Raw genomic sequence first — 14,005 nt, 5'->3', positions numbered from 1 at the left:
GTAGGTTTTGACTTGAGTTGCTTAAATTGTTCAAAAATATAAACAAATATAAAATAATCAGTAAAATCATTTAAGAAGGAAAAAAGTTTTGTAGCATTGTAGATGCTCTAAAATACAATGTCATTGTAATTCTAATTGTTACTCTTCAAGGGTAAGTGTGATAATAATATCAACCTTATATGATATTGATGTAATTTCTAAAACAAAAATGTTGTTGGATACTTAGATGTAATTAAATCAAATTTTATAGAAGAATAATATAATTACTCTTAAGTCGTAACCGATATGGATTTGATATGTATAAAGTGTTTTTTATACTGTCAGTAAATTATTCACTATTAATTTGTTAACCATCATTGACTCTTAAACAAAATTAATACAAATCAATGGTGAATGATGTGTTGACAGTGTAAAAAACTTTACACTGTCAGTGCACAGATTTTAAACTCAACAAATATTACTACTACAATAACTTCAAACTTCAAAGAATGAATTAATTAATTTCTCTGCACATATATCTTTGCAAATTACAACTTATCCAAACCTCCCAAAAAACATAGGATATAGATTAAGTATAAAAAAGTAAAGGAAATTAGATTTTTAAGTAATAAAAGTGGGTTAGCTTTATTATTTCTAAAGAAGTGAGATTATGTTAGTGTAATGATATATACTATACAAAATACATAAATAAATAAAAATGGGGTTGCTGACTCAAAATAGAACATCTTGGGAAGTGAGAAAGGGAGACCCTTAAAGCAAATAGAGAACTTTAGAAATCCAATAGTAATTCCAATTTGTCCTCATAATCAAAGTAAAGAATAACAGAAATCATGAGTCCCACATTTTGCCTTATTAAACTAACAGCACAAAAGCTAAAGTTTCAGATCTTGTATAGGAGACTGGAAACATATCCTTTTTCATTTCTCTCTCTTTGATGCTTCACTTTTCTCTCCCCCAAATGCCTTTGCACAAATTTTGGATGGTTCCAAGTACACTGCGTCTAAAATGTATAATTTTTAACTCTTCATTGGAATAGTTATAGGTATAAAAAATTGGAATGGAAAAACACCAAGAACATAATTTTGCATTAAAATTTTTTATCAAGAGAAACAATCACAAAATGACAGTAGCATTTGCTAATCTACCCTCTATGACAATTAATGTTTCGGTTAGATTTGGCTGAAGTTTGTATTTTATTTGAGTTTTGTCATTGTAAAGATTTATACACATTTTGATACACTTTTATTACTTATATTTCATAGTATATGATGATTAAATATAAATGATGAATGATGCAATGATAATGTAAAATACTCTTACAAAGGTGCATACATTTTTTCTCATTTTATTTTCCTGAAACTATACTATATAATATTGCAATCAAATTTATTATGATGTTAATGGTTATCTACAAATTTGGCAAACTATACTCCTACTTAAAAAGTTCTTTTATGTTTCTTATTTGTATTTGGAAGTTTCTTTTCATTACATAAGTTTATGAAGAATTTTAACTTTGTATCGCTTTATTTCTATTTTGTTTGAGAGTTAAATTTTAGAGAAGAAAGAATAAAAAATGAAAACTTGAGATTCATGAAATACATTTTTATTATGACTATGAAATTTTATATTTTTCTTCATTCCCCTCCACAATTCACCCCAAAAATAGATCCATAGGCAATTCATTGTTAATCTATTTTGTATTTTTTAACAAAATATAACCTTTATTGAAATATACTCCTTGTATTTGACAAGTACTATATAATTGCATTAAGTACTCCTCCAAGCATTTTAAAATGTGGCTTGATTTCATCTAAATTTTATAATGTGTCTTGATCTCATAACTATCCTAGCATTTATAAGTACTCCTCCAACCCACATGGGCAAAACTTCAAGAAAACCCCACCGAGACATGTTATTTTATTCACCTAGCGCCTGGGACTTCAAGTTGTCAGTAATAAAACCCAAGTTTTAGAAGTTTTAAGCACAATAATCAAAAGAGAGAGAAACAGAATAGAAGGACTATAATGTTATTCAATGCTTCCAAGGCATTGAAAATGGAGAAGTAGTATTTAAGTTTCCTTTGAATATCATTTTTTTGTTGGATGGATTCATTTTCCTTGACAGAATCAAAAAATTATAGGAATGCACAGTTTTGTTTTGTTCGTGGAAGAAGAAGAAGACAAGGCCAATGTAAACAAGTGCACACATATTTGACAACAATAGAAGAAACAAGGAACCAAAATTTCTCAAGCATGGATTTTAGCTTGTGTTTAAGCTCTTCAATCATTTCAACCCTTGTACATTTCCTTCTTCTTGTTTCTTTGGTTTGTCCTGTTTGTTCCACAGAAATTTTCAACTACCCACTTGCCAATGAAACTTTTAGGCCAAAGGAAGAGGTTCACAAGTTGAACGTCATCATAAATCATTTGCAACAGATCAATAAGCCTGCTATTAAAACAATTCAGGCATGTCAAAGCTTCAATCTTTTTTTTCTTTTTTTTTGCACTTCCTCTGTTTTGGAACATAACATGGTTAGTTTTTGTTTCTTCTTTTTGTAGAGTCCTGATGGTGATATAATAGATTGTGTTGTGTCTCATTTACAACCAGCTTTTGACCATCCTCAATTGAAAGGACATAGACCATTGGTAATTGTTAATTGTTGTATCAGAATACTTCATTACATGCATACATTTTCAAGTTTATTTGTTTATTTTGAAGTATTAAAAAGTATTAATTTTCATGCATGTGCAGGATCCTCCTGAAAGGCCCAAAGATCACAGCCAAATTGAAGAATTGGGTGAGAAATTTCAGCTTTGGAGCTTGTCTGGGGAATCATGCCCTGAAGGAACAATTCCAATTAGAAGAACAACAGTACAAGACATGTTAAGGGCTAGTTCTGTTAGCAGATTTGGAAGGAAAAAAAGAAGAGGTGTTAGAAGAGACACAAATAGCAATGGACATGAGGTATGCACTCATAACTATCCCAGGAAAAAAGAAAAAAGAGCAACAAAATCACTTTAATGTGCATTTTTCTTCTTTATATGAAAATAAGGATAGTGATGAAGAGAGTTACTCTAGTGATAAAAACATTAACAAGAAAATTAAGTATCTGCATTTATATTCATTTCTTTCAATTGTGAAACTTCAACCTTTTTCCTATTTATAGTGTAATCACTGAATTCCATGGTTCCTAAGCTTACTAATGTTTCACTTACTCCAATGCAAGTGGTCTTGTCATTCATTTATGTATATGCTGCACTGCAACTATCATTATAACAAAACAAACTCAACTTGAGATTTAAAAACTATCATTAGCTTGTGCATAAAATTTTAACAACACAATCCAACTTAAAATTGAGTTTCCTCTATGAACAATCTTCAATTTTCAAAATGGCCTAAGAAAAGATTTAATTCCTGCACAGCATGCAGTTGGGTATGTGAGTGGACAACAATATTATGGAGCAAAAGCTAGCATAAATGTGTGGGCACCCAAGGTGGCAAATCAATATGAATTCAGCTTGTCCCAAATGTGGGTCATATCTGGTTCATTTGGTGATGATCTTAACACCATTGAAGCTGGTTGGCAGGTATGTATTAGTTCAGCCATTACTGCATCTTAATTAATTTTTCATTTACAGAAGAACCATACTCCTTGTTTTTATTTTTACATCTTTCATAACATTTCTTGAATTCATTATATTTGGTTAGCATTAAAGAATGCAACTAGAATCCCCAACTACCTACTACTCACTTGCTTCCACGTATTTAATTTTAGAGTTTATGCTATGGTACCATGATATCTTGATACCCAACATGAATTGGAAAACATTTATTGAAATGTTAAATTTTGTAAGTATATAGCTATATTAAAATATAACAAAGTATAACTGAGATGCATGATAACTAAATATAAATCACATTTGGTATCATTATAAAAAATAAATAACCAAACAAGATGTTGGCCTAGTAGTGTAAGGTCCGCTACATCTTTAAAAAAACAAAAAAATTAAAGGGTGCGATTCATGGGAAATACAATTATTGGGAGGAACACTCATACATCCAAAAAAAGATTAATTCTTTACCAATAGAATGGTGGAATATCATTTAGTAGTACAAAAAAATAATTGGATTTTAGTCCTTAACTTTTATGGTAGACATTTAAACTATTTTCATTTACTTTTTATGCAGGTCAGTCCGGAGCTCTATGGGGACAATTACCCTAGATTCTTTACTTATTGGACGGTAAGTATAAACTCTTTGAAGAAAAGGGGTGATAATAATAGCGTACTAATGTAACTATTATATATTATGCTCTTTGCTTGAAGAGTAAGATAACTATAAGACTTTCAAAGAAAAAGAATAACAATTCTAATTGATTATTATTTGCAGAGTGATGCATATCAAGCAACTGGGTGCTACAACTTACTTTGCTCAGGCTTTGTTCAAACTAACAATAGAATTGCAATTGGAGCTGCAATATCTCCCAAATCTTCTTATGCTGGTGGACAATTTGATATTAGCTTGCTCATTTGGAAGGTAATTTTCTGCTCCGTTACGAAATTGACTCTAGAAAATTATTGACAATATATTATATAATAAAACTGTATTTTTACTTGTTGATTTAGTGGTGTAAGATCGTATTAAATCACTTCATAGAATGACCAAAATATCAAATATTCAATTATTAGGAAGAACAACCACACATCCTAAAAGGATTAATTACGTGCCCAAAAGATGAAAGGATATCTTAACAGTACTAAAAATATATATAAAACTCATAGTTTTTGGGCTTCATTTGTCTTTTTATTAATATTTTATGTAATGGGCAGTTTTCACAGTTGATTGAAAAAGTTAAACTTTGTCAAACAATTCACATAAAACGGATTAACGGTTATTTTATTTATTGGTTTAGAATTTAGATTACTTTTGAGAGGAGCATATATGTTGTCATATACTTTCTGTCATTCCATAAGTTTATGATCAGTTAGAAAAACATTTAATAATTAAATTTTAATTTATAAATATTTTTTCTAACCAATCACATAGCCCGTGAAACATAGAGTGACACAAAGTGTGGAAGAATAAATGTGTACATTTTCTAGGTATGCATGTTGAGTTGAAATCCAAAATCCAATACAGGTTCACCTAAAGGGACCCACTTAATGTATAAACTATTTTATGCTCTAGTAATGAGTGACTGATGCCTACCGTTTGATCTGATTACGTTTTGTGGTTCATAAAAGTCTTCAATATTCTTAGTCAAAGAATGCCAAAAACAATGAAATGAAGAAAAAAATAAGATGGTCAATGGTGGGCTCTCCACTATTTTGGAAGTCTCGCATTGCCATTGAATTTCGTGACTTAGAAGGTTATTTTCACTTTGAATTTTATCAAAGTGAAACTTTACATTTAATGGTTTAAAATTTTCAAAGCAAATAATAATATCTTTAATTACAAGCGTATAATAATTTTGTAACTTTAAATAAAGAATAAATATTATTTTAATTCCTTAATATATGTGTCTGTGCACGCTTAAGTTTATCATATCATGATATAGCATATGCTACTATTTTTTATTATTATCAAATTTTTAAATAAAATTTTTTGTACAGTGACCCACCCTTCTTCGTTAGATGCACCCCTTTACTTTAATACTTTGGGATATTACACGCATGCACTTATGCATTCGAATAATGAACTGTAAACCCCTTATGCTTTTCTTCTTTTTAAGATTCTCTTCCTTTTCCCACAAAAAGAGCTTCTAATTCATAGCTAAAGACCTTTATTTCTTCTTATCATTTTACTAGTATTATATTAACAAGATCCCAATATTTTGAGAATTTCATTCACCACCTTTATTTCTCTTCTTTTTGACCCATTTCACTTACCAACCAGGCTAACATGTTGCTCTTCATAATTATGTCTATATCTATGAGTAGTTCTGCCTTATTACAAAACTTAAAAATAATAAAAGGTGTCATTGAATATTTGGACCTATGTTTCTTTTTTTGTGTAGGATCCAAAGCATGGGAATTGGTGGCTTGAATTTGGATCTGGAATACTAGTTGGGTATTGGCCATCATTCTTGTTCACACACTTAAGGGATCATGCAAGCATGGTTCAATTTGGTGGTGAAATTGTGAATTCAAGACAAACAGGGTCTCACACTTCCACCCAAATGGGTAGTGGCCATTTTGCTAGAGAAGGTTTTGGAAAAGCTTCTTACTTTAGGAATATGCAAGTTGTGGATTGGGATAATAATTTAGTTCCCTTATCAAATCTTAAGGTTCTAGCAGATCACTCTAATTGCTATGATATACAAGGAGGGATCAACAATGTTTGGGGAAATTACTTTTATTATGGTGGACCAGGGAGAAATGTGAGATGTCCCTAAGGGAATTAAATGAATGGTATAGAAGGGAACATGTCTTCTTCCTTTTTTGTTTTTTTTATCATTTTTGGGGGGTTTAGGTGATATTGGTTTTCCTAAGGTCATTTAAGGAGCTTGGGTCATTTATTCTTATAGTTAAATTATATTTCTTTGTTCATCGGAATTTTTCTTAAACTTGGATTTTGACTAACAGGTCATCCATGATTATACCATTACCACCTGGACTCTTATGTAAATCTTCATAAAATAAATAGTAAATATACTACTGTTCTTGGTATGCCTTGCAATATGGTTCCCAAAAGTTGGGTGATTTTTACCCTTTCCCTTTCGTTAAACATGTTCTTATAATTGATGGTACTTGCAAAGAAGGTTTCCTTGCATTTTTTTGTATTACCAAGAGTATAAACCTTATAATTAAAGAACTAATTTTTTTTAGGAGGTACGATTGTCTGATCTTTCCCAACAAGTTTTGTTCTCAGGAGTCGAACTTTTGACTTTTTGGTTATTCTAGAAATTTAGCGAGACCTTACACCATTAGACCAACGCATTGGTTCAATTTAGTATTATTCCAACATTAAATATAATTATAACTAAATCAATGTAAGAAAGAAAAGAACTTAAATCCATCTAAAGTAGCTGACTCATTTTTAATGCATTCACATATATCTAATTATTTGTGGATTTATAGGGTATTCAATTTTGATTTTAATTTTTTTTGTATATCTCTCTCTTGAGTGCATGATTATATGAGAAGAAAGAGATCGTGCTTATAATTAACAATGTTTAAACAACTCAAATTACCCATTATCTTTTCCTTAACGGTTAGTTTGAGACTTGGATTTTGGAGGGGAAAGAAGATAAAGGAAAGACTTGAGAGTCATCTCACAAATATATTTTATGGCTCCTAAATCTTCCATTTCTCTTCATTCCCCTTCAAAATTCAACTCTCAAACTAACCCAAAAACTTAATATGTTATCATTCATCCAATCTTCTCTACAATGGGTTGAATTTGAAAAGGGGCTTATATATTGGATCTAAGATACTATATCTTATGTTTGTGTTCATTTTTTTGTGTGAATTTACGAACAAATAAAAAAATGATACTTCATTCTATTTTAATTTTCCAAAAGTTATTGTTACCGTGGCTTACAACAATTTTAAATGACACGAAATAGACCAGGTCGCTCTCTCGACTTAGCTAGTAAGTATTATTTTGTGACATTTATAATTGTTGCAAGCTACGGTAACAACAATTTTAAAACGTTTCATGACACTGCTCAAAATATGCAAACAGACTATCGACCACGCCGTCCCTAGGATAAAACAACTCAGATCTCTTTTATCGAATTCTTAATGCACTGTAAGAACGAGTCTCGAATACACCGACCACAATATGGCTGTTTGTACCAATTCTCAGTACCACGAAAAGAGATGGGGAGAAGTTTGTCGAAAATTGTGAACACTCAATTTTGTCCAACCTTTTTTTTTCTTGTGCATAATAAAGCATCTTTTTCAGGAATTTATGGATTAATATTGTTGGGTATGAGTCACATGCATATGATATCAAAGAACCCACTGCATCACTAAACTAATATTTAACGGATTGGTCCGTAAACATCATGGCGTCTTTCACGTCTTTCGGGTTATTTCTAATTATTTGTGAAAACAAAGTTATTCTTGAGGGCATTTTTTGTCGTTGATGTTACAAATATTATCATAATCAATATGGAAATTACATGAACCGGGCACTGGTTTCGCCCCTAATACAAACAATATTACATGAGCATCAAGAAGAAATCAAAAATGGAAGAACGAAATAGGATACAATGAGATTATAACAAAAATATATTGCTAAGGAAGACTTAGATGCCTCCGTGATCACCGGTGCCTGATCTAAACAGCTATTGGCATCATCAATTATCGTCCCAAGTGTGGCATTCTTCACCTCTTCGTGGGTATACACCTGGACCTGGGATGCCACGATGCAAAGATCACTGCAAATCAAAGGAAATATATATTTGCTTTTAGTTTCACCCAGAAAGCTAAAACAATCAAAACATGATTAAACCAAATAATTCAATCATCCTTAACTGGGTTAAAGCAAAATGGTGTGCAACAACCATTGTTAATAGCATTGGCCATTCAAAACCTCAAACATCGTATCACTCAAAATCACCCAAAAAAATCTCAACAATCCACAAGTCATCCACCACTACCCCACCATATCTTACCAGACCAAACAAATCTAGAAATATGAAACAAAAAGATCCAAAATTGGAGAATGGGTTAGAATTGCCAAGAAAATGCAGCATCTAAATCTAATTTCCTTGCTGTGATGGAGTAGGTTGATTTGATATTGATGATAAGGGCCTGTAGCGATTATATGCATAATGGATACCACATGGAGCAACGCACCAACAAAATGCAGAAGACCAACACCAATAACACAAAATTGATTATACATGTTACATTTGAGGAAAAGGCAATGAAATTTATGGAACAAGCAGAATGCAACACAACACAAATTTACATACATTTGCAAGAGACGAAATTATAACAGAACAGATAACGCAACAGAGAAACTTGAAGAGATGGTTTTAGTAACACATGCAAATCATACACATACACTTAAGTAAATAATAATTATTCCAAAGCAATCACGCTAATCAGCCATGAGTTACATGATAAAGGCCAGTTACCATTCTACTCCAATTATGGTCATCATTGGCAAATAAAAATCTTCTCCAACAGTTACGTATGCACATAAATCAGCAATAACTGGGACAATATAAGAATTTCAAAAATGCAAACCAGAAGTCATCACCAGTTGGCATATTCCTTTTTCAGTTATGTATTCCAGTAGGCATAAATGGCAAATATTCAGAAAAGGATTCCAAAACAGCAGGATTAGGCAGCAATCAATTTAAATGGAGTAATTAGTGGTAAAATGATTATTAGTAATCATTGAGCATTATTCAAAACTGAAAGGAATAATCAGAAAAGAGCAAGAGTCAGGGTATATGTTCCTATCTCTTAGGTGAGAATTCAGAAATATCTCAGCAGTTACATATAATCATAATCAGCATGAATGGAAATAATTATTGAGCAGTTTCAGAATGGATAACCAGAAAACAAAAGGGCAGTACAACATAAACACACAGCTACAAAGGGCGTACAACTATCAATAGAGAGAAGAAAAATCAGAGAGAGCATTCCAGAGATAAAGCAAAAGACACATACGTTCAGAGAACAGAGAGAAAAGTCATACATTATACACAACTATAATCAGAGCACTACTTCCATACATCCAACAAAAATCAAACTAAAAATAGGCTCACATTTCACGAGCAGCGTAAAGCGACACACATACACTCAGTAAACGCAGAGAGCATTTCAACCGTAAAAAACAGAGGACATTATAACAGTGCTAAACAAGGGCAGAAAGTACAACACCGAAGCAGAACATCGATAGATAAAGAATCAACACTCAGAAGGACATACACTCAGGTAAGCATTAAAACCATAAAAAACAACATTTTATGTGTGCCCTGAGCCCCAAATCAAATACGCATCTTCAATAAACATATTCTGCTTTATATGGTTTATGTACTAGATTTATATGCTTAGTTCGTAAATGTTTTTTTTTAAGTGATCATGCTAAAATATAGACCAGTCTCAACAGAAATATATATCAACTTAATAAAAAATGAAAGCTAATAGTGCATTGCTGTAACCTTAAAACAAGATAGAAATGGAAATCGTTGAGCCACTGAACCCGTCCTGACGCTAAAGGGGGATTAAGTTTCTTAACCTTAGGTAACCTTAGTGAAACCCGGGGTCGAATGGCCCCAATGCCGTGAAAGGGGCAAGTTCCCTCACAACCTTAGGGGCTGTCAACGCAAGGAAAGAGTTTCCTCGGGCTCGCCGGAAACGACACCCATCTGTAAAGGAGGACGAAAGAAGATAAGGAAGGAAGATAATGGAAACAAGAACGAAGGCCATGGTTACCTCTTTTTGTAGAGCCACCGCGATGATAGGTGGGAACCACCGTCGAGAGTAAGAGCCCGAATCTGGAACCACTATCTGGACGTGACCCACCGAAGCGCCACCCTTGTCATCACCGCGCCTTGCCATAGTTGCCGTCTCTCGCTGCCATGGTCACCGGAAGAACAGATGAGATCGACACTAGTAACCTGGACCATCGTTCGTGGAAGTCGCAAGAAGAAAGGAGAGGAATTAGGGATTTGGAATCCCTTTGGGGATTTTGAAGTTCTAAAACCCGTATCCCACAGTCTGTTCTTGTTGTTTTGTTATTCTTGCCTTTTGATTTTTGTTTATTATTTGAATAACCTTTTTCATGCCTAAATCCATATATAATTAATCTCCAACAAACCAATTCAATGCATAACCAAAGTCTTGGATAAATGATAATGCATTAGGTTATACGGTAAAGCTGTAAAAAATTTCAAAACCATTCTTTCATTTAACTCCATATAAAGTAAATGATTCTAAATTAATTATAAAATAGAGCAACACTATATTACGGGTAACTTAAATATGAAATTTACATAGTGAGGTTATGGTTCGAGTTGTTTCTAACTTCTCCGAAAATGAGAAGAACGTCTACAACCAACACCGTCTCTAAACTATCAATCCCATATATATATATATAATTAATAAATTATTTTATCACCAAATTCTATATGCATAAATAATTGAAAACTATATTATCAAATTAATTAAGGAATTTTTTTAGTAAGGTTATGGTTCGAGTTGTCTCTAACTTCTCCGAAACGAGAAGGAGGTCTACAACCAATGTTGTCTCTAAGCTATTAATCCTATATATAGAAAATAATTCTCCAACCTATTTTGCTACCTAATTCTAAAAATAACCCAATATTATTCTACCGACTAAATTGGGATTTTTATGGGGAGGTTATGGTTCGAGTCGTCTCTAACTCCCCGGAAATGAGGAGAAGGTCTACGACCAACACCGTTCCTGAACTATTAGTCTCATTGAACCAAAACAATTATATATTAACCAATTCAATAAACTAATACTTCTAAAACCTACCAATGTTTTCTAACAATCAACCAAAGTAGCTAAATAATTTTCGAACTAGAACTACGTAAGCCTTGATCCCCTTAATAGGGGTACGTAGGACCAAAGTCAATATTGTCAGGCTCAATAGTAAAAATAAATAATTCTAAATAAATAATTGTTAAGGGTATAAAAGTCTGTGTTATTAGCTAGGGTACCGTTTTAATACGGGCGGACGGGATGCTAATACCTTCCCCGATCTGTAATCGACTCCCGAGCTCAGAATCTCTGCTTAAAGACCATATTATCCTAATTGGGCTTACCATAGAGTTTTCTACGTTTTAACCGCAAAAAATGTAGTGGCGACTCCAAATCAATCGAGAGAGGTAGAAATTGAGTTCGTCTCCACCCAAGTCGTAGGGTCGGTCTTCCGACCAAAAATCGGGCCGCGACAGAAATGCATCAGTGAAAAATATGAGGGAGGAAAAAAAAGTTGAATGAAAACGCATTCAACTAGGGGCGAATTATAATGAGGGGTGAAAACTTTTATTTATAACATGAGATTTTTTCCATGTTCCTCTCTCCAATGTGGGACTTGGGAGTTTTTTTTCAAAATTCTTCTATGTGGGACTTGTGAGTTTTTTAAATTTTACACCCAAAAGTTCCCCCTAATGGCTTTCAACAAACTAAGTTTCAACAATCATCTAAACGATGTTGATTTCAATGAAAAAGAAATTCCCTTTTAAATTGAGGAATAATGGGGGCACATCAACTAATCACATGAGATAATGATAAAAAATGAAATGTTTGAAATAGAACATAGAAGAAGTAAAAGAGCAACAACTCCTAGAGAGTAAAGACCTGATTATATTGTCTATATATTGGAGGAGAATTCATCAATTTTCCAAGAAGTTGTGACTTCTTTAGATGCCGATTTATGGCAAGAAGGCATAAATGATGAGATAGACTATATAGAGTTTAATAAATAAAAAAACAGACTATTTTAACTTGATCCACTATGGAAGTTGAGATGATAGCACTAACAACAACTAGTGAAGAAGCAAGTTGGCTGAAAAGCTTGCTTGCAGAGATTCCCTATATGAGAAAAACAAATACCAGTTGTGTTGATCCATTGTGACAGTACCGCGACTATTGAAAAAACTAAGAACTGCTTTTATAATGGTAAGAAACGACAAATATGTCGTAAGCACAACACCATTAGAGTGAATCATGTACGTAATGACAATAACTTAGCAGGTCCTTTGACGAAAGGACTGGCTAGAGAGAAAGTCCACAATACTTTTAAGAGTATAGGATTATTGCCCTTGGAACGAGGATCACTCATAATGGTAACCCGACCTAGCTGACTGATGATCCCAAGAAATGGGTTCAATAGGTCATAACAACTTGTGAAGTGATATGAGAATAAACATGCTATAAAATTATGAGAAGCATGATTCTTGCAGCATATATAAGGATGAGTTAAACTCTTAATGACATCTATACTCCAATTGGAATGGAGTACCTAAGCTACAGAAGTACTCTTGATGGGTTCACCCATGTGAATGTGGAAGTCAGACCGCTTCCTATGAAATTTTGGGGCATAAATCTCTAGAGCATTCACTATAATAGGATAGACGTGCATGACCTTTAATGCACAAGCTTTACATAATACACCTTTGAAATGATTATGTGTGGTTTGATGTTGGTGATAGAGTTCAAGACTACGAATCACTCTAGTAAAATCTGGATCTTACTCACTATGCAAAGGTTCAAGTCGCATGACACATTTGTTTATGCACAATCTTATTGAGACTACATAAATTCTCGGAAATCGTTTTTAATTTCAAGTAGGGAATTATTAGAATTGGTTTGTTGAAAACCATTAGTAGGAACATGGAAGAGTTTAAAAAAACAACTCTAAGTCCCACATTGGAGAGATGAGAAACATGGAAAAAAAATCTTATATTATAAATATAGGCTTTCTCCCATAGTCTCAATGATCACTTTTGCGTTAAGGTCATAAAACATGTACTCCTTGCTGTTTACAACATACCTAACAAATACACATTTATAGGCTCTGTGAGTTTAACTCTTTAGGGACATATCATTAAAGATGATTTCACGAGCAATTCTATGTATCTACTGAGACTCTACTGATTTATCATCAGTCATATGATAATTGAGGTAACGACTAACAACATATTTTTTAGTCTCAACTTTCTTAGTACCATATTTTTTTCCAAGTGCATACCAACTTAATTTGGCAGACTTGTATGGACTATAATAACAATAGAGATCATCAAACAACTCATTCAGAATGAAAATCTTTTCAGCTTTTTCCGACAACAATGGGATGTCGGTTATCATAATGTGAGCAATTTTTCTCATAGTGAGAAAAATTTTCATTTTATGTTCCACCATTTGAAATTTGTCTCATCAAATCGAAATGGTTTATTCAGATCAAAACTGTTCGGTCCAATAATATTGTCTACGAATATTATTGCAAGTGAAACGTCTTAAAATTGTTTTTACAGTATAATTGTTGTACAATACTATTGACCTAACTAAG

The 14,005-nt window shown here is 32.7% G+C and overlaps 1 protein-coding gene and 1 long non-coding RNA gene across 2 annotated transcripts; both read left to right on the top strand.

Annotated features, from left to right (window-relative positions):
- On the top strand, positions 1,821–6,680 carry LOC109332033. Its single transcript, XM_019566878.1, has 7 exons — positions 1,821–2,465; positions 2,559–2,645; positions 2,752–2,964; positions 3,423–3,587; positions 4,189–4,242; positions 4,390–4,536; positions 6,017–6,680. Exons 1-7 carry the CDS (start codon positions 2,103–2,105, stop codon positions 6,392–6,394), a joined length of 1,407 nt encoding a protein of 468 aa, XP_019422423.1. The 5' UTR covers positions 1,821–2,102; the 3' UTR covers positions 6,395–6,680.
- Positions 5,101–5,751, top strand: LOC109332034. The gene is made up of 2 exons (XR_002105871.1): positions 5,101–5,209; positions 5,244–5,751. It is a non-coding gene; the product is annotated as an uncharacterized LOC109332034 (long non-coding RNA).

The sequence above is a fragment of the Lupinus angustifolius genome, chromosome LG17 (assembly GCF_001865875.1).
Source record: "Lupinus angustifolius cultivar Tanjil chromosome LG17, LupAngTanjil_v1.0, whole genome shotgun sequence".
Lineage (NCBI taxonomy): Eukaryota > Viridiplantae > Streptophyta > Magnoliopsida > Fabales > Fabaceae > Lupinus > Lupinus angustifolius.
Note: the sequence above shows the minus strand (reverse complement) of the source record. Positions and strands in the feature narration are given on the sequence as shown.